Raw genomic sequence first — 22,364 nt, forward strand, 5'->3', positions numbered from 1 at the left:
CTATATTAGCCTATACAGTCCTGAAACCATTAAGATGGACCCTCAGTGCTTAAGTACATCTATTGACTATGCGCTGTAGATGAGTTCTATAAAATGGATTTCTTCATAAAGCCATTTTCTTTGTTGGAAAGTTTAAAAACTGAGAAAGTGGCAAGATTACTTGATATATTGATTTATACTTGATTTTGGCCTCCAGCTTCAGTCAACATCAAAAGTCAATCACTTCCAAACTTGATTTTTTCTTTTTTTTATATTTACATTTCCTTTTCTGTTTTGCTTCCAAAGAGTCTCATTTTCTTGTAGTTCTTCATGTTGATTTTGATCAGCACAACTAAAAGTGTTTCGAAGGTCTTTTCAAGTTTCCCTCTGTACTATGTCTGCTATTAAACACAATTTTATTCTCATGTCTAAACATTATCAAATTGTAAAAAGTCTCAGACACTTAATACCCTGACAAAAAACAGGTCCTTTGAGGGGCTCTACTCTGAATGGTTCAATCAAGCTTTTACTTTTTATTGTTTTGAAGATATTAAGTCTCATGATTGTAAAAGTCTGACAAAGTGAAAGCTTGAAGTTTGATTGATTGCATGTCCCATAGTCACTTATTAGTACTGCAAATAAAAAGAAACCTCAAAACTCATTTGAACATGAATACCTTTTTACTTAGCAGGCAGTCACATGAAAATGATGGATGTGTCAGTTACATCTATGTTCATTTTCACATTGCACTTTGTAATTAAGTGTAAATGCCTTTGAACATGATGTTGAATAGCTGCCTACAGATAATGGCAAAACCGAAAAGAATCACCAGCTACTGGTTGTAGGGAATCACTGGTAAATTTGTTTCAAATAATATCTACAATTATTCCTTTCAGGCGTCAATCAATACAGAGTTGTTTTTTATTTCCAAATTATTCGGCAAAATCTAATTGGCTTTTAGTCCATCATTTTAAGTGATGATTAATCTTTCTATTTTTAAATGCTTTTATGTGTTCTTCCAAAAGTACACTTTTATATTTTTGCAATTTGGGTTGTGTGCCACTCTAATGTTTCATATGGAAAAAGCCCAGACAGTGATATTAAAATGCAAAATTAATTCATTTGCATTGAAATATTCACTGCGATGCATGAAGAGCAGCTTTTAGTCAAAAATGGCCCAACTATGAATTATAATAACACTTACAGTTATCTGCAGTATCTGCCTTTATAGAAAAATAATTGCCATTTACCTCATTTTGGAATCTCTTTTTATCAAAGTTTAAAAATCAGTGCAACCACTAATCTGGATTTTTTCAAATTGTCTTCAGTTCAGCAAAACATGTCAAATGTTTGCAATGATCCTTGAGTATCATTTGTCATATGCCTTTGACTACAAAAGCCCAAAGTGTTAGTTTTCCTTTCAAACCTTGATGTCACTGGGGCCCCAATGGCACTAAGCAAGCAGTATCAAATCTAATTAAACTGTATTAACAATTTTTCTATAGACCATAATAGAGGTTCTTTAATATTGAATGTCACTGTGTGGGATGAATAAAACAAAGTCACTATTGAGATAGCTCAGTGGGTTTAAAATGAAAAGCTGTTTTTCTATGGCTAGACAGCTGCTCCCTGAACAGGCCCTCATTCTGATTGTGCTCTAATAACAAAACACAAGCCAAATGGGTTGTCCTCAATATTTCAGACTGTCTGGCAAGAAGGTGCAAGGGGTCTTTAAGGTGTTTTTAATACCTGATTTGAATGATCTCTGTTGCCTGTGAACGTGCATGAAGGTTTCCACAATGCTTTTGTGAAAACAAGTGTTTAAAAAGGCATGAAGGTTAGACTTGTGGCCACAGAGATAGAGGCTCCACTGCCTCTATTTCTGTTAGTAGGTTTCCATTCATCATATCTGGCCACAGGAAAGACTCATGAGCAGCTGGCTGAAGCTTTATTTGGGTTTTCAGATTGCTTAGGATGCATTAGCTCCACACATACAAAGCTACTTCACCTAGGGGGTACAATTCAGGACGGACTGTGCTTTAATTACATTTGCCAGTTCTCCAGTATTAACCATGAATATTAAACATGTAGCAACCTTTGTGGAAATACACACATTTGTGTCAGTTTATGAGTAGGGCTTTCCAGAAGTATTTTTTAACCCCTTGCACTTTCTTACAGTTTGTCCCAATTCCACAGGTCTGAAAAGGATAAACTCAAGTTTTGTTTGTATTTGTCCTCTGCTTCCACTGCAAAATTAACTGCAAAATTATGTTATTTAATGTTGGTAAATCACATTGTAACCTTTGTTTGTAAAGAGACTAAATCTGAAAAGGTTTAAGAGGTATGAATACATTTCAAAAGCATTCTTAGTCAGAAATGATTTTTTCTGTTTGTCTCTCAAACTACAAGTAGTTTGAAAGACAAACAATTGTGATCCGATTGTATTTCTTTTTTGCCAATGGTTACCGTAGTTTCACTCCTAAATTGTTGTATTTATGAGCTGTTCATTAGAATATTAAAACAATAAAATCAATATTTTTTAATACCAGTTCAGTAAATGACTTGACATTGACTTTTCGGTAAATTTCAGATATAAAACAACTTTAAAATAATTCTAACTGCTGCATACACAGAAAACAATCAAATGGTAAATAAACAATCACAAAGTTTTAAAGCAAAAATCTGTTTTGTTATGACAAAAAAACTGCACAATATGCCAACAATAAATTATATTATACACTGTAAATAGTTTTAAAAGTAATACTTCAACAGTTAGTAATTCTGAGAAAATTGATGTAAATTGCTGTGTGACTATGAAAAGCCTTTTGAATTCCCTTTATTCTGGCTCAGACTACCAGCACCTGATAATAATCAGTCCTTAATGTGACTTTCATAAGCTATGATATTTATTAGCTCCTTAGTGAGGTAATTTAGCCTTTAAAAGAAAAGAAAGCTAAGTCAGAAAAAGCTTCATGTAAACAGAAACACCAGAATTTTCATTTATTTGTAAGTTAGAAATATGATCACAGTCTGCCCAAATACAAAATGTGCAAAATATTACAGTAAGTTTTGTTTGCAAAAATTAGAACAATTTGTTTTATCATTGAGGCAAATTTCTGATTTTTGCTGTAAGTAATCAAGACTGAGTACCTCACCAATGGGATGCTTCTACTGTTGCAGTAGTCACTACTTCTTGTGGGTACTACTTTATTTTATTTATTTATTTATTTATTTCCATAGCTTGCAGTTGCAACTCACTTCATCAGATCCCCTTAACACCTGGACAAAAGCTAAACCATTAAGCTAGAGCCTGCCCACCAGTTGTTGAGATCTGGTCCCTGTAAGAGTCAACACAGAGCACATACTTACTAAAAACCCAGAAAAGATCAGGTTTTGTCAAGCAACTGACGTTATCTGACATCTGATCCAAGGTTGTTCCTCAGAATGCCTCAGGACTACACCTGGTTGTATTTTGTGCTTTTCTGGAAAAAAAAAAGAAAAAAATAATTTAAATTCACAAATCTATGTTTAATCTCTGTATGCTGTAGGCATTTGAAACCAAAGTAAAATTCCTTGTTTGTGTACACAATCTTGGCCAATAAAGCTGATTCTGATTCTAACATAAACTGAGCTCAAGCAAAAGCAATACATTTACATCTAAGTTGCAGATGTATTTTATAAACTTTTGACCAACTGCAGTTTCAAATAACAGTTCATATTCATTTGCTTAAATATGAAAATTAATACAACATGAAAATGAACGCCGAGCACAGTGTTTTCCTTCAAGATGAATCTGTTGTTCTCCGTCGGTTACAACAGGATCTTCTGGCTGACAGGTGAGTTTCTCAGGAAACAACAATCTCACTTTTTATCTTTAAATTCTCAGAGTCAGTTCACAGCGTTATTATTGTTGCCTTCCTCTGCAGCAATAAACTTGATCTCAGCGTTGGCAGTCCTTGACGCCATGCTACCATCCCGGATCTTGTGTTTAAAAAGGAATGGAAAGGTTTTCCTGAAAGACTTCTGAAAGCTGGCTCCCATAAACCCATAAACAATGGGGTTGACTGAGGAGTTGGCATAGGACATGCAGTTGGCCCAGGTCTTGATCTTGTACATTGTGTAGTTGGGTTGATAGTTTGGATAGAAAGATTGGAAAAGCACAAAGATCTGGATGGGACCCCAACAGATGGCAAAGAGAAGGACGATCACCACCACCATCTTGGAGACTTTGCTCCTGATGCTGATGGTTCTCTCAGACAGGAGGTTGACCTGAGAAAGATATCACAATAGATATCAGCTATTTTTTTATTTTTTATTTAAGAGGCTATGTTGTTGATGCTGGTTTTTAGTTTGAAAAATTACAATTGGCCCTTACCTGATTAAAAAACAAATAAATACTGATGTCTAAATTATTAAAAATAAAGGTATTATTTTGCCAATCAATGGTAAAAGTTATTTAAATATAAATCAATGTAATACCTATATAATGGGTAAAGAAATAAAATCTGCTAAGGCAAATATGTTTTATGCCCATTTTTTTTACTGTATTTATTCAGATATAGAAAATAATATAAAACAAATTTAAAAAGATTGTGTAGGAATCCTCCTGGCTGTTCAATTATAAAAGTTAAATGTTACTAAAGAAAAACAGCCTATGTCTTCCGTTGTATTTCAAATGAAATCTACATAAGTATTCATGTATGTTAGCTGCAGATCCACAGATCACAGGTTTAATACCTTGCGTGATTTTTGTAGTTAGGGTGAAATAATTTTGTAATGATACAATAACTATACACATATTAACATTCCTTCTAACTGGAATGTGGTTTCATTTATTTCCATAACATCCTTAGAAATCCCTTTTATCAAATTTTCTTCACAAGCTTAAGTCTTTGTAGTAATTTTTTCTGTTGTCTACATGGTCATTTTATTCATAGAAGTTGAACTCTACAACTGCCTAAATAAATAGGCAGCTGCAAACTGTATATGTGTATACCTTCTATATGTTTCATTATGAATAAACTGTTGATAACAGTCATTCAAAACAGACTTGATTCAAACCCATTTTAAAATTTAGGCACACAAAAACAAACAGTTTTCAATCTCTCTTTGTCCAAACCTGATAATTGTTGTCAACAGGCTCTACAGTGGGTTGACCTACTCTCTTCACCATCATCGAATAGCAGAAAGAGATTGTGAGAACCGGCAGCATGTAGGCGGCAATAAACTGATAGAGGATGAATGCTCTCTCATGCGTCTTGGAGGGAAATCTCTCCATGCAGTATTGTCTCGGACCGTACCAGTAGCCCTCCTCAATCCGCTGGTACATTAAAATTGGGGTGGACAAGATGAAGGAGCCTGGGCAAAGCAGATGTGTTGTTTTTTTTTAACAAAACTCTAAGTCAGTCACACATGCTAAATACATTTTGTTTTTCAATTATTCATTTTTTGTGTCTAGCAGTGAGGTAAAAGCAATGCAACATACCAATCCATATGCAAATGCTGACTATCATGGCTACTTTTGGGGTGCGGTGACGGAGAGATTTGAGAGGGTAAACAGTGATGTAACAGCGGTCTCCACTCATGGCAGTCAGGGTGATACATGTGGCTTGTACTGTCACCTAAGAATGAAACACAGCCGAACACATTCTAAATAAGAACATGTTTCTTAAACATGTAAAAACACAGTTATGGTGAGGAGATGATGTCAACACCTGTTATTTTTACAATGACAGACAAAACTTACTGAAAATTAGTCACAACTGATTTTGTGCTGTTTTTTTACGACAGAGTATTAGGGGCAGGAGAAAGAAAGTAATATATATACTGTATATACACTGTATATATATATATATATAATTAGAATAAAGTCAAAGTATTTTGACAAAAAAAAGTTGAGAGAAAACTCTTTAATAGAGTTAATGAGGTCTGACATGACCGAATAGGCAAGTCAGTGTAGTTCTCTCTTGTGAAAAAGTTCAATAGACATTATTACTCTTGCAGGTCATCCATACAAAGGTGTGTCATTTCAAAAAGAATTTAATTATTATAAGAACAGGATGTTCCCTGCAAGCATGGTGATGATAACACCATGCTTATAAATTGATGTTATAAACATCAATTGCGAAAATTATCTTCAGACATGAAAATAGAGACAACGAGGTGCAAAGAGATAAATGGAAAATAGACAATTTAACAACCATATTTTAAAAGGGGTTTGAGAGTATTTAGAACAAGACAATAATGTAATAATTTAATGCTAGAAATTAAAAGAAGCAAATTAAAAATCAATCAATCCTTATTTTTGAAAAGCATCAACTGTACTTACTACTTTATTTGATAAAGTATTAAATTAATATTTAGTAATTACTAAATTTTAACAATATTACTTACTAAGTTAAAATTTAGTACTTACTAAAAATTAACTTAATATTATTTTATATGTCCATTTCAGCTCTGATGTTACTGGAATATATTAATATAAGAATTCTAAATTAATATACAGTACAGACCAAAAGTTTGGACACACCTTCTCATTGAATTCAATGAGAAGGTGTGTCCAAACCTTTGGTCTGAATTGTATATAATAGGTTTTTGGACAGGCTGTACTGAAATGAAATTCTGTTGTCCTTTTGTACACTGACAATAAAGGCACCCTGACTCTGATATTTGAGTGGAAATAAATGCTGGTTTGTGAAAAATGAATCCATTCTGTTTGACATGTACTTTAAAGTAAGAAATGATTCTTCCCAACAGTCTGTACCTCTGCCTCCTGCTGGATCTGTCTTGGTGTTATTTGTAGTTATGATGCCAGGACCCATTACCCCACAGAGGTTTGGCACATCACATCAGGATTTCAAAGGATTGAATATAAAAGACTGAAAGGGGTCATGGTAAGTTCAGCACTAAGTCTGCTGAGAAAATGATCTCTTCCCTGCGATGTTCAGTACTTACAGTGTATTACACCCTGATGTAATACGGTCAGTGCTCCAAATCCAGTTTTCGCTACCTCTTTAAATTGAAAAAGGAATTAGTTGTGTGATTTAAAGCAAACCATACTATGCTTATCGGATTTTTATTGACAGCATTGCCCAGCACTGACCCACATAAAGAATCACAGCCCTATTTATTACTGTGTTTAACTGCTAAATAAAAGGTGAAAATATGAGTTTTTCTCCATAGTTTTTTCATACCTGTGACAGGTGAAGAAACTAAAGTTTTGAGTAAATACAGTATGTATAGGTTATGAAAAGTTGATTAATACTAAGGTTAATGTATGGAAAAAAATTGCATATTACTTTAGACTGAATGAAAAAGTAAAACAGGAGGAAATTCAAAAATACTGACATAAATTGAGTTTGGAGTATTTTTGGCATTATAACATCCAAATTATAATTCAGTCAAATATTAAATATTTTTTACTTATTTTTACTTGCTTTGATTTTGTTTATTTTATTTTTATTTTTTTCTGCAAATAATATGCCTTTTGCTACACACAAGAAATTAGCAGAAAGGCAAAAGATGATTTTTAACATGTTGGAGAAGTTAAAAAAAATCTTTGGAGTAGTGGAAGGTCCAAAAGCTTAAACCAAAACTCATCCATATCTACTAAGTTCTATTGTTGGTTCTATTTTTTATTTTCTATATTATTTATTAATTGATTTATCCATTATTTTTTTTTATTAATATGCAGAATCTTATTTATACTACTTCTTCTTGCTTTGGCAATTTACTTCTTACTCCTTTCACTTTTTGCTTTTCATTATTAGAGCTTTAATTTAGTATAAAGCAACTGTGAGTAAAAGTGGTGCATTATGTTGTACGCAGTAACTGGCTCTGTCTTTTAAAACTTTGTAGAAAGTCCATGTTTAATCCTGTGTAGGGACTTCCCCATAGTCTTTCAATGTTGCAAGCCAGGTCGGTCTTTCACATTTAACAACTCAGTGTTTCCATGGTGACAAGACGAGCAGCAATGTATTCAGTCGCCTGGCTATAACTGCACAGGTGCAGGACCTGTCTGAGTAATGATATTGGTGTATGATTGTTTGGAGATGTATAAATCTTGTGAACATACGAGAGATGAGGACAGGAAAAAATAAAAATAAAAGTAGAAACTTGAGGAAGGATGCCTGCTGTTAACATGAATGGGAAGAAACAAACAGAGTTTTGATATTTATTGATTTAAGACCTGTACTGAAATCTCTCCATTAATCTTCTGTGACATTCTGATTATTTTGGATGCATTATTCTTGTAAAAAAAAATTTCCACACTTCTTGTTTTTCAATCTTGAACAGAAATTAATTTGTCTCAGTTTAAAAACACAGCTGAAAGGGAAAAGTTGAAACTAAGATTATACATGTCCTTTCAAACTCAAGAGTACTTTTGAAATACATTAGCAGTTACTCTAGCTTTTCTTGAATCATAGAAATTTGCACTTCTTTACAAGATGGTTTCATCTATCTAGGAAGATACTTGTATCTTGTATTATACTGAAGCTTTTCTGCTATCATCTGGCTTTGAGGGGGGTAATGTCTGATTCCACAGATGCCATTTCTTTGAAGATTTATTCAGACTGTGATGACCTTCCTTCACCTTTCAGAAAGACAAAAATGCATGGAAAAAGATAGACTTGAGTATAGAGCAAAGTTCTGATTCAACACATCTTCACAGTATAGAGAGAATTTTCAGTCTGTGTAGAATAGATATACTTGTTTCTGCCATTAAAAGACTCCTATTGCTCATAGTACAACCCTGAAGCACTTGCGATAAAGTCCTCCAACAAATGGACGCATCTTTGTGTAATTGAAACTGAAGTTCACCCATCGGCAGTCAGAGCTGCACAAAAGTCTTTGAAAAAGAGATGACAATGTAAAGTCTGGATAATGAGTCAGCATTTAACAGCAACCCCCTTTTTGGGGCTGCAGTTCCCCTTTCAAGACCTGTCATCTACTGACAACAAAGCAATAACAATCATGTAGAGAAATTTTAAAAAAGAGTTAAAAATTACAAAATTCTAATAATTATATACTGCCCTAATCCATGGAACTTGGGTTTTGTATTTTTCTTAATTTCTGGGTTGGATACTATTTGATATCTTGGTTTATTTCATGCTTAGCTTTAAGATTCTCTGTCTAATCTGAAGTATGTTGTTGTGATCAGTTATGGTTTATTGTTATTTAGTTCTTCCCATATAGTTCATTCCTTTGTGTTTAATGTTTCAATGCTTGGGTTTTTCTCCTTACGTTTGTGCTAGGCATTTGCCCTTTGGACTTAAACATCCTTTTGTGTCTCAGTTCCACTCCTGCTGTGTTAATTTGTCTCCTTCCCTGCTGTGCAGCTCTGTGATTAAGCTCAAATGGTTTCATTGCCACTCTCCACCAGTTTCTTACTAATTAAGCGTCTTTGTTTTCATTGATCTTTGTCTTCTGTTATGCTCAGCCAGTGTCAACCCTGAAAGAAGATCTTTTGACTACATTACCTAAATCCAAAGGTTGCACATGTAAGAAAAATAAATAAATAAAATAACAGAGCCACAATATAGATAGATTTGTACATCTAACCTGAATTGTTTTCATTGTATTCGGGCCATTAATTGAATTTCTATTTATTTGAGTAAGCCATGATACAACTCAGGATGGACGCGATGGAATGTCATGCTTGGCTTTAATCTTAACTACGTGACACTTTTAGCTGTTTGTCTGGGTTTATTTGAGTCAAACAAAACCACAACTTTGAGGTTCTCAATTGCTGAGTGTTGCTGAAAATGACATCATCAAAGCATCCAGTGTGATGAAAAAAAATCAACATTGAGCGTGTCTATTCAGCTTTACTCTGTAATTCAGCCTGTACTCTGAATGTGGGTGACTGTGGCTCACTGGTAGAGTAGTCCTTTCCCCAAAAGAAGGTTGTAAGTTTGATTCCAGCTTCCTCTTGTCACATGTTAATGTGCTGGTACTTAACTGAAAGTTGCCTGCATTTATTTGTGTTTGTGAATGTGTATACAGTGCTAGGCACTTTGAGTGGTCTTGCGCTCAAAGTGGTTAGTAAGACTGGAAAGGGCTCTTATAAGTTCAGTCTGTTTATTTAGGACTTTTTTCAATTATTCTTCCTTACTTAATATGTACAGTACAATCACAATTGAACTAATCTGCAAAAAAATATTCATTTCATTACAATAGCTGAAATTTACAGTTTAAAAGCAAAAACTGCAGAAATAATTGCTGCTGTTGAACCATTTTCAATAACAATAGTAACTGTGATGGTACATTCAAATATTAGCCTGTGATGTGTGATTTTCACTTTCATGAACAAATTATTAACATCAATTTCAGACCTATAGCATTTTATTAATTAAAACAATTTTGACTTTTTAGTTGATATTAGTAATTTTCAGCCTATAGGACAAGCACGTGATATCATTGGAATAGGTAAATTACTAGTGAGCACTATGAATAGAAATAAAAGAATGCAGTGCAAACTGAAAAGTTAAAAGAAATGGAACCAACATTTAGGAATAAGAATATTGTATAAAACATAATTATGTTACCTGCTGCAGAAATGCAACAAATTTGCACATGAAGTTGCCGAAAATCCAACCAGGGAGGGGATAGAGAGTGGCAGTGAAGGGGACACAGCACACCAGAAAGATTATATCGGTGGCAGCCAGGTTTGCTAGATGGAAAGAAAAGTAGATGTCAGGTAATTTTCTCTCTTACATCAGTCCACATGCATTATAATTTAAGAAGCCTTATAATAGCCCAGTCTTTTATATTGCAAAAACTAAAAAGCCCTTTTTCACTGTTTACTTTGTTTTTATTAGTAGTAGTATTTCTTTTGGCTTCCCATCTGTATTTTTGTCCCTTTTGCTGTTCTTTCTGGCAGTAAAATTGAATAAAGTTAGACGTTAAAAATACATTACTGATGTTCAGGGAAAAAACATCATAGTAAAGGTTAAGACTTTCTCTTTAATAACAGCCTCAGAATATATATTTTTCCAGGGATATTGGTTGTACTGTTCTGACCCCAGTAAGAAGGACAAACTGTATTGCACACAAGAATTACAGTTCACAGTGAAATAAATTTACATTGACATTTATTTTATAAATGAGAATAATAATATAATAATTTTTCTGTTGTTTGTGATTTAAAAGTCTTGAGTCAAAATTGCTCAAAACTAGAATATTTGTTTTTAGACACATTCACTCAGTGTCTCTTAATGACCTGCAGGATTACAAATTTGACACAAATAGATTTGTTGCGTCTCCCTGAAGGAAAAAAACTAGATGCACCAATCAGATATAACATTTGGATTGTTGTGACTCAGAGTGGTCTCCTGCTATTGCTCATACACAGTAAATTGTAACAGACTGTATATCTTAAAACCTTTTTGTCAGAAGTAGTTTTACCTCTTTCAGCAACTTGAGCTACAGTAGCTGAAGAGGTTGTTATGCACGTCAGCTTTCATTCCCCATGAGTATCAGTGAGCCCTGTCACACCTACTCAAATATCGCCCATTTATCCTGATTCTATCACATCCACTTTTAGGAGAAAAACTTTCACTTGCTCTCTTAAGTCAACCACCTGCAGGTGCAATGGTGAAGCGATAACCAGTTTCATACACTTTATTCATCAGTGGTCCTATTTGGTATAGTGGCTTGGCATTCTCCAATTTTCAATTTGTAATTTTAGTCTTGTTAATTATTCCCTAAAAACTAAATTACTGGGTAGCTTTTACCACCTTTTAAGTCACAGAGCTATCATGTTTAATTTGCACTAGGAGAAAATCCAGAGCCTGATTATCTTTTGTGTCTTTATGTCAGTGATGTTTTAATTTTTTGTTCTCAATCACATTTACACATCACCAAATGGTGTCTGCTGCATGTTGAGAACCAGACTTCTTCTCACCTGTAGCTTTAAAAAAAAAAAAATAGATAGTTCAAATGGGTGACAAAGTCATGATTTCTCTGTCTAAATTCATCCAAAAATAACATATTACAACTATTCTTCTCTTTCCCAAATGTTTTTTTTTTTAAATGTCATATTGAGGAAACCACCTTGTAGGTGTGAGGATGGAGTAAGAGAAAATTAGTTTATTTCGATAATAACATAGAATTGTTGAAATCCAAAGTTCATTTTGTGTTTGATACCAAGTCTAAGATATGATGGACCATAATAGCCTCTACTGTGTTCAAATACTTCACTTTATTAAACAAGCTGGTGGATTCTGTATATTTATCCAATAGTATTTTTTGAAAGAATGGTTGTATGGTATTTAATATGGTGTCTGTTTCCTAATGATATTATCAAGAGGAGCACAATCAGAGCCATAATTGTTACATTAATTTCAACTTGGCACTGTGTATGCTTTTGAAAGCTACTATATTTGGAATTTTCAAAAAGGCATAAAAAGCTTGTAAAATGTCCTTTAAAAACCTGACACAAAATTACAAGTTTGAAATAAATGCTAAGAAATGGGTTGGCATCCTTGCTTAGTCTGATCCAATCAAGTTAAATTCCGTGCATAAAATATTGTACGACTTTAGTTTAGCCTTGTGCTTTTGAAATCAGGTGCCAAGAAGCTGGTTCAGAAAGAGAATGTATTATTTGGTGGTTATAAACTGAAGGTGTGTTAAACATTTTATGGACTGCCTGTGGGTCTTTGCAGCTTCCAAAATTTTAATTCTTAGCGTAAAGCCAAAGCCCAAAAAAATACATTTATGTTTTGATAACATGTCAGTTAGAGGTTTGCAGTCCGGCTCATGCATCCATCACTGCAGCAAGCATGCCAGACACTATTCCCCATTTGTTTGAAGAGCTGATCTAATCACATTGTTGTCGCTTAACCATATTGTTGGAGAGATTGGTAGATGATGCGGTTGCTAATTAAATTATGCTGAATATTACACAGTTTCAGTGCAGTGGCCTTGGGATGTATTAACCAAGATCGAATTCTCCTCTCATCCAGAGTGCAGTGTGCAAACACAGATACACAGACTTTATGCACCGAGTCACAGAGCTGCAAAAACATTATTTTAATTCACATAGATGTGATCACATTTATTTTACTGCCCCCCCTCTCTCACACTCTACTTTGTGGAGCAAACTCAGGTAAATCAATCACCGCTGGCTTAGTAATGGCATATAGATCAAATACATTCCAGATTGCAAATCTGCGTGTTCTGAATAATAAGAAAAAACATGAAATATGAACAGGGTGGATGATCTCATTTTACGCTATTATTTTACAACTATTTTTATGGTGAACTTTGTTTCAATAAAGGCAAGCTGCATAAGATGTAAATAACTAATCCAAACAAATATTAATTACTAGTAATATTTTAAATTCCAACAGTTTAAATTAAAACAACCTGTACATGACCACATTTCAGGAAAACCCTGCAAAAAGGATTACAAGTTAATTTCATTTTACACTCAAAGCTGTTGACCTATAAAAACCAGCAGCTTGTTGCAAGCAGCTATGCCTCTGGAAATGCCACAGCAAGCTTAATATTTATTATTTTACCACTTTCATGAGACATTTCTATTAACGTTTAACGTTTTTATTAAGATGTAAACAAATATGTTATCCATTGGCACAATTCCATTAATGCTGATGATGCTATAGCTGTTAAAAAGTATAATCTGCCAATACAACCGTTGGATTGCATTTGATTTCAGTACCTCATAATTTGGTGTAAATGAGGTGTCAGTAAGTTTGTTTTGAAAATAGATGTAGCTTTTCAGTTCATTTTCATTTTCCACCAGTGCTATGTTTGCTGCTGCATGAAGTCTAATTTAGTGAAATTATGCCCTTTAATACATTTTTGCATATTTTTTGTACTTTATGTTTGTGATATAAGCCTGGTAACAAGCCTGGCAAACATGCCCACCAACTTTAAAAGACGTGGGCAATTAGGAAAAGTTTAATATTTTATTAAGGCTAATTACCGAACCAGTAAGAAACTGTGATAAGATTTCTGTCTATTATCTGTGATGATATCGTGTTGGGAGCCTTGAAAAAGTATGAATTTTTTAAATCTTTTGTCATATTACAATTTAAAAACAAACATCTGTGCATTTTTTATGTGGTGAATGATTGACTGAAAAGGATGCTGCACGTTTTATAAATATGTGTATTTTTTCAACAAAAAATACAACATCTTATTTAATCATGCTAAAAGGGATGTGTGCATGTGTGTGTGGAGCCCAATATACTCTGTTGCTTAAATAAATTGCTGTGCAACCATTTCCTTTAACAGTCATCTACTCCGTATGTGTGTGTGATTTAATCAAAGTCATTCCAGCTGTTCTGTAAGAGCCTGAGAGGTTTGCTGAGGTTATTAGTAATTAAGGTTAAATGTTCAACTGTGTGTTTACTTCCTGTTTGTTACTTAAATTTACAAGCTGATGTTCCCCTTCACCCATTCCAAGTGTGTTCTTGCCACCTTCGTTTCTTATACGTTAGGTCAGTTTATCTTGTTTGAATAGTAAGCTTGAAATTGTGTCATGTTAAATAATCATTATGGCTTGAGCTTAGTTTCTTTATTCTGTCTATTTTTAGGGCCCTGCATTAATTGAGTGATCATTTTTTATTTGGGTGAAATAAAACCCACTTTTTGGAAACTAATTGAAAAACGGTTTGAACCCCAAACACACCATCCACAGGGTGAAACATAGTTTTGGTTGTAGCGTATTTGGTTGCTTGCTTTCTTATACAGGGTAGTAAAGTGACATAAGTGCAAGGTAGAATTATTAGATGCGATGTATAACAGCTGTGGCAAAGGAACTTGAGAGAGAAGACTAATTAATACTGGAGCTAAACTAAAGGTAAACCAAAGTACAAAATCTAACTATTATCTGAAGGAAATAGTACACTTTAAATACAAATATCAATCTATGTTGATGTTTGTGGCTTTACCAAGACAAAGTGTGAAGTTCAGGTGGATAATGCTTTTACAAGGAAATGAACATAATTGCTCCTAGAAATCTGTGTGATGGCAACATGAATTCAAATAAGACATTGAGTTGTTAAAATATGCTGCTTTAAAAACATGTTTTCAGGCATATGCATACATTTTTCAACAAGACCATGTGGAACGGCATTATGAACACATTATGCATGTATGAATGCATGCAGGAGATATGTGGAGTGGTTTGCCTGCAGTCTTAACCTGTTCCCAGGAGGGAGTGAATGCAAAAAAATAGCAACAAGCTTTCTTTTATTTGCAGACAGAATTGGTCAAAACTACTCTTCGCACCGTTTGTCACTTTTAAGCTTTAATAACACAACAAAATTTAGTTCAGTAAGCAGAATAACAAAGGAAGGAAGGGCTTTATTATCTGTACTTATTGGCTACAGTAAAATAACAGTTTTGATATAAGTCCGACTTTTCCTGACTGAGTTTTGTAAATCCCATCCTACACCCTCATGTCAGTTTCTTTCACATTTTCCACAAACTAATTAAGATGTACGTTATTTTTGCCTACCTATGTAGAAGTTGGTGGCTGTTCGCATCTGTCTGTGTTTGGAAATAACATAGATAACGAGAGAGTTGCCCACCAGTCCGACCAGCATGATGAGAGAGAAGAAGAGCGGTACCAGCCAGGCGTCAGTGAGAAAAGGATGCTGGTTCCCGTCCTCTTCTATGCCATACGAACGTCTTCGAGATAAGTTTGCTTCTGATCCATTGAGGCCAACCTGATCTGTGGAGTTCCAAAGCTCCTCGAACATTGTGTCAGAATGGAAGGTACTGCAGTGAAGGAAGGATGACAAAAATAGAGAGCTACTTGTGGATGAGGAGAGAGTGTCAGCTGCAATGCACTTGCTCTAAGTCCAGTTTGCTCTCAGGCAAAAAACAAGAGAAGAAAACACAAGAAGAAAATGCACCTAGAAGGTCTAATTCTATGCAAAACATAAGTTGAGAGAAGGCGTCTGCATGTAAAATGACTCCTAAGTTTGAAAGCAAATACTAATTCCGCTCAAGGTGAAATCCTGAAAGACATCATGCCTGCATTGAAAGTTCATGAGAAGGAGCATTTTCAGAGCAGAAGTTGATTTATTTTTTTTCTCAAAAGCAGGATTCGAAGCACGCGATGTTACTGTTTTGTGAGATAAGCCAGCTACCAAACAGGAATCAGTGTGCAGAGACGCAAACAGATGTCTTCTCCATGCTTCGTCATGACAAACAGAATCCACAGCTCATTTAAATCTCTCCTTGTTCCATCTCTCCTCCTTCCAGTGAAATCCGGACCTTTTGCATTCAGCGCTTTTGTATATTGTAAAAAACCCTGTAAAGGAGCAACTTGATGAATCAGAAATGAAAAAGATGCAGATCAGTGTAGGAGTTAAGTCTTGCTCTGCGGTCTTGATAAAATTGTGGCTGGAAAAAAAGCTCTTGTTTAAAAAAGGAAATAACCTGAAGCATCAGTGTTTGTTGTTTGTCCTCCCAGCAGAGCTTAGTTGATCTTTTTGTTTGTGCTTCAGCAGAAATCACAGAGAATGCAGAGAGTGAAGGGGATGCTGCCGGCTTTATAGAATGAGCAAGAGCAAGGACACACAGGCGCATTGGAGAGGGGAAAAAGAGAGGGGTGTGCTCACACACATACACATACAAAACTCAGAGCATGCGAGCTGCTGGATGACTTTGGGATAAACGTCTTCATGTCCGAGTCTCCTAGCAACGTTATTGCTTAATGTATCTTTATAAAACAAATTATGATCTTACAAATAAAGACCAGAACCAAAAACTATGAAAAGTATACTTTTAATTGCCATCTATAGGAAACCTTGAAATTTTTCATTTTTTGCAAAAATGTAATAAAAAAGTGAAACTTTTGGTGAGTAGCAAATTAGGATAGCTACACATTTAATTCAACTTAAAATTGCTACAATTTCACATAGGAGTTGTTTTGCAACATTTTGAAGCAGGATTGATTTGTTTAAGCCTTTAGACATTTAGTTTTCTGAACTGGTGAAGTATGACTGAACACCAGGATGAGATTAAAAGGCCCATTTGAGGCGTGGAGAGTGAACCTTTTAGCAGCTTTTAAGACTAATAAAGGATTTAAAGAGATCTCAGGAGAATTTGAAAACAGTCTCTGTACAAAAAAATAGTCTCCAAGTGGAGAACATTCAAAACAACCATGCTTCACCGTACTGCAGCATCGCCCTGCTGTTGATCTGAAATTGCTTTACAATTAGAAAGACACTTGCACAACAGAATGTACAATCTAGAAAAATATGGAATATCATTTAAGAATTTGTGGCTCTTCAGAATTACACTACACACACACAAATGCACAACTCAGATTTAAGAAGAATCCTAATATATCGGAACACTTTCCTGCACTCTGTAAATTATTGATTAGTTTTCAGGCATAAACTTTCATAGAGTGAGAAAAATTATTGAACATAAGCGGGCTTCTTTAGTGCCAAAATACAAATCTCACAGTGGGAGGTTATGACAGGTTCCCCTCCTGTCTGCTGTAATTTACACTAATACCCCACAGATAAACAGATGCCCCCTTAAATCTACCAGGACAAGACTTTTCACAGTCAAACATTACATCACAGAATAAAAATGGACACACAGTGGAAGTAAAATGCAGCTTTACTCTTCAGGTGTCTTGAAGATTATTTCAGCAAAGCTTTACTCACACAAATTGTGTCAATGCAACACACCTGGCTGAAATGATGGTTCGTGGCTGGGAAGGGAATAACTACCACAAGAAACAGAACTAAGACTACGTTCACATCGCAGGCCGTAATGCTCAATTCCAATTCTTTGTGTTGTTGTTCACATTTCCAAATAGATGAAACTTGCAGGTGATCTCCTGTATTAACTGCAAACAACCAAAAAGTGTCCCACATGCACAGTAGAGGATGTAATAACAGCACAAGTAGCGAGCATGCTAGTGTGTTGGGACATGGTATAGAAATATTTGTTGAGTATCAATGATGTAGAGGTTGGATGAATGTGACCTGACCCTACAGACACAGGTCTCATGAAAAGATAGGGTCACATAAGGGCATAAAAATGTGATTTTTTATGCCCTTAACAGGGGTGTCAAACTCAATTTCCCCAAGGGCCACTTCAGCATATTGGCCACCCTCAACGGGCCACATTGACGGTATAAATCAGGAATGCCCAAGTGCAGTCCTCCAGACTGCAACTTTTAGATGCATCCCTGCTAAAACATACCCCAGACAAAAAGTTGACTTCCCTCATTAGCAGCAACTCAGTTCTGTAGAGGCCTATGAATGAGTCAATGATCCAGGTGTGTTAGAGAAAGAACGCATCTAAAGTTGCAGAGTGATAGGTCTGGAAAACTAGAATTCGGCAATCCTAGCATAAATGTATGAAAATACAATGTTAAAAATAAATTAAACAACACCTCATATTGTTAAATAACTGATTTTATGTATTCAAGTTTTAAATATTACGTTTGAGTTTGCATGGATGTAAAATTACTGCTCAGTTTAAAAATTACAATATTTTTAAACTGAGCAGTTTAAAAATATGTTCAGTATTTTTAAACTGCTCAGCTAAACTTCGCTCTTTAGCTTGTTAGCTTGTCGATGTTTCAGTTTTATTCGCTGAGAAAATTAATCTTTGTCTGCTTTAAAGATAAGCAGACAAAGAATAAAAACAAGTTTTGATATTAACTCTCAACTTCATTCACAAAACTTTTTCGTTATTTATTACACAACGAACATGTATTTCACATAAGAACAAAACAATGAGGTGATGTTGCCTGTCCTTGAACACAAAGCTGATCCCTCTTCACCCTGTCACCAACTCACACACATCCTCATTGTGTTGTGTTCTGTAAATAAACACAAAACACAAGCAAAATCAATAAACTATATGCATATTCCAGTATACTGAGTTTTGGTTTTACATTCATTCTATTTTAATTTAGTTTGTTCGTGCTTACCAATGTTTTCTGGCCGGATGTCTGGCACCGTTTTCCCCTGGTCAGTTCGTCCATGTCTGGTTTTAGTTCTTGTGCTGAGGAAATCCGCAAAACGGCGTGTAGGTTTTCGTCAGTAATGCGCGATCTGTGCTTGGTCTTGTTTAAATTCATTATTGAAAACATCTGTTCGCACAGATAGGTGCTTCCAAACATGGACAAAACACGAGCTGCATGGAGTCGAAGCTGTGGCATCAAATCAGGGGTCAGTAGACGGTAAAAGTCCTCGATTGAAACATCACGGGACTTCGCTCTTTAGCTTGTTAGCTTGTCAATGTTTCAGTTTTATTCGCTGGGAAAATTAATAATCAGCTTGAGGTGGCTCTGCTGCACTCTAGTGGCGAGAAGCCGTAATGTTGGCTGGTAAGAATCGGAAGGCATTATGGGAAATGTAGTTTGTAGTCAATTCGTGCTCAAAACCTATTTTAAGTCTATCAATGTGGCTGTAAAACGGTGGGGGGGGAGAGGGTCACATAAAATGACGTAGCGGGCCACATGTGGCCCGCGGGCCTTGAGTTTGACACATGTGGTATAGCCACTCCAAAGGCCTTGGAGTGCATGGCATCATAGGGCGCTTTGAAATATGACATCTTTAACTAAAATCAGATGAACCCAGTGTCAAGCACTGTTTTTCAAAGCGGAAATGTGAACTTCACCTCATGTTCAAATATACACCAAAATGTTTAATTAGAAACAAAGATCAACCGTCTCCCATAGCCATATCAGTCCCTAGACTGAAACTCTGTGAAAACCCGTAAGGTAATTTGAAGAGAAACATACTAGAGTTCCAGGAGTACGGAAAATCTAGCAATGCCATACAAAGGGATGGTCATAGCTTCCTCTCTCTCTATGCTCCACCCTTAGGAAATATAAGGGGAGAATATTAAATGTTGTCCTGTTATTGTCCTATTAGCAAAATGAAGTTTTATAACATGCAAATAATATTTCTCAACATATCAGTGAAAACAATTTTATTTTCAAGCTTTACCAGGGGAGTCAAACAGAGAAGAGTGCACTAATTTATTTTTTAAAAAGAGCTTTTACTCATCATGTGTGATGCAATACTTTTGAAGGGCAGGATCTGCATCAGTGCATAGCTGTTTTGCATGCATGACTCAAATCCAGAGTGAATCTTTACACCAACACTTTTCCGTCATGGAGATTTGCTTCGGTCTTCTGGGAGATGTACAGTCAATTAAGTGATTCATTTTACCATCGCCACAAAAGCCAGGACTTTAAATTACTCATAGATTACTTAGTTGTACACATCATCTCGGGAATTCTGAAAAGCATGACATCAATAAATTTGATCCTGTTTATCAAGTTGGAAGTGTCATCAAGACTGGAGCGAGTGCAAGCAGGCGCTAAGAGAGAGAAAGGGGACATTTGAAAACCTAAACAAATCACTCAGCCAGTTATTGATTCTAAAAACACACCCTTCAAAATCTAATTATTTGTTCAGTCAGATAGAGTTAATACTATGGATCAGAGCAAGTAACAAACCTGGCAACCTATAAAATATTAAAGATTTGTTTAAAGTCCAAGCCTTGCCCAAGTGAATGCTTCCCTCCAACAGGCACAGCAGTTTTTGTGATGTGAGCAGGGTTCCCTAAAGATTAGACTTGATCGCTGAACAGATGTGACTGCACAATCAGCATGATGCAATTATCCAAAAGCTTTTGCTCTCGGTTGCTGATTTTTGCTCTTTCTGTGACTTGACTGTATTTTTGTTCTCCCTCTCTTCCTCTTCCACATTTTCTCACTCGACAGATTCGGCCAGGATTGTCCAAAGTTGGTTCTGAAGGGCTGGTCTCCTACGTATTTTAGGCCACATGAGTCAAACTCAAGGCCCGCGGGCCACATGTGGCCCGCTACGTCATTTTATGTGGCCCTCTCCCCCCCACCACCGTTTTACAGCCCCATTGATTGACTTAAAATAGGCTTTGAGCACGAATTGACTACAAACTACATCTCCCATAATACCTTCCGATTCTTACGGTATAAATCAGGAATGCCCAAGTGCAGTTAAATCTATTACCAAATCTTTCAGTGTGGTGTAAATAAGATATGGCATAGAGGCATATTTTTTCTGGTGCACTCTTCAGAAACCAGGAAAGACTGGCAAACATGCCACTTAAAGTAAGATACATTCAGGGATGAATGTGTAAAGTTAATAAATTACCTTAGCCTCATTTGACCAAGACATAAGGCTACAGTTACTGTGCCAGTGACATTGAGAAAACTTTACACATTCATCCCTGAATGTATCTTACTTTAAGTGGCATGTTTGCCAGTCTTTCCTGATTTCTGAAGAGTGCACCAGAAAAAATATGCCTCTATGCCATATCTTATGTACACCACACTGAAAGATTTGGTAATAGAGTTAACTCTCCATAAACATATTAAAATGTAAGATGTATTTTTCTCATTTATGTTTAAGTATAATACTTAAATATCAGGTATCTTCCAGATGAACTTTAAACCTTGAAAACATTTTCATGTTTCTGATGCATTAAAATTTTAAAACACAAGAGCATAAACTCACTTTGAAGCCAAAACCATGTCTCTGCTGTGTTCACTTTTTGTCAACAAGAGACAGGTTCCCATGGAACAGTCTGAAATTGCTCCATTGATTCCCAATTTCAGACTGTGCTCTCATGGATTCCAAATAATGCAACATCATTGCAGTCCTGCTGTCTTTAACTAAAACTGTCAGGATTGCTTTAATGATCCCAGAAAAAAACAAACTTTATGGATGAATTACAAGACAACAAGCCACTAAGACTTATACTAAAACACATTTATTTCCTGTCTAATTTGTTGCATTTTGCAAAACATTTGCCAGTGTGATGATCCAGTATACATTTAAAACACGGACTACAGCTAACTGCTTATGAAATTTGTTTAATATTATGCAAATAAATGTCATTGTTGCATTAAATACATTTTTCCAGCTGTTTGTTTTTGCTTGAAAAGACCCCTGCATTTTCATCGAGAAACAAAAGCCATCATACCAAAATAGCTGTTGTGTAGTGCAGTAATAATGATCCAATCAATCACAGGTTAAGTTGATCCTTTTGTTAGACAAGGTGGGTGTTTGAAGTTGTGTTCAATGGCTATTTTGCAATTATCAGAAGCAGCATGCAATTTAAAAGAAAAAAAAAAAAAACAATTTTCAAGAGTTATCCTTAATTTAGTGTAAAATTCAAACAATGAGCAATAAGTCCCCGAATCACATGTATTGCCTTACCTTAAAAAACAAGTCAAATATTAGTCAGAATGATGATTTATTAGTATAATATAGATTTTTTTTTTAATTCCTGTCACTGTTTAAAGCATTATTTTAAATTTTGAGCAGCTCAACTTGCAACAGCTGTTTATGGCAGATTTGAAAATTGCTAATTAAAGATGA

General features: G+C 35.2%; 1 protein-coding gene across 1 annotated transcript; it reads right to left on the reverse strand.

Moving 5' to 3' along the window:
* Positions 1–2,503: 2,503 nt before the first annotated feature.
* kiss1ra (KISS1 receptor a) lies at positions 2,504–16,508 on the reverse strand. Its single transcript, XM_032564335.1, has 5 exons — positions 15,467–16,508; positions 10,527–10,651; positions 5,465–5,600; positions 5,099–5,337; positions 2,504–4,248 (listed from the first exon to the last, which is right to left on the reverse strand). The coding sequence occupies exons 1-5, from the start codon at positions 15,708–15,710 to the stop codon at positions 3,868–3,870; spliced, it is 1,125 nt and encodes a 374-aa protein (XP_032420226.1). The 5' UTR covers positions 15,711–16,508; the 3' UTR covers positions 2,504–3,867.
* Positions 16,509–22,364: the final 5,856 nt, after the last annotated feature.

This window comes from Xiphophorus hellerii, chromosome 6, assembly GCF_003331165.1.
Source record: "Xiphophorus hellerii strain 12219 chromosome 6, Xiphophorus_hellerii-4.1, whole genome shotgun sequence".
NCBI lineage: Eukaryota > Metazoa > Chordata > Actinopteri > Cyprinodontiformes > Poeciliidae > Xiphophorus > Xiphophorus hellerii.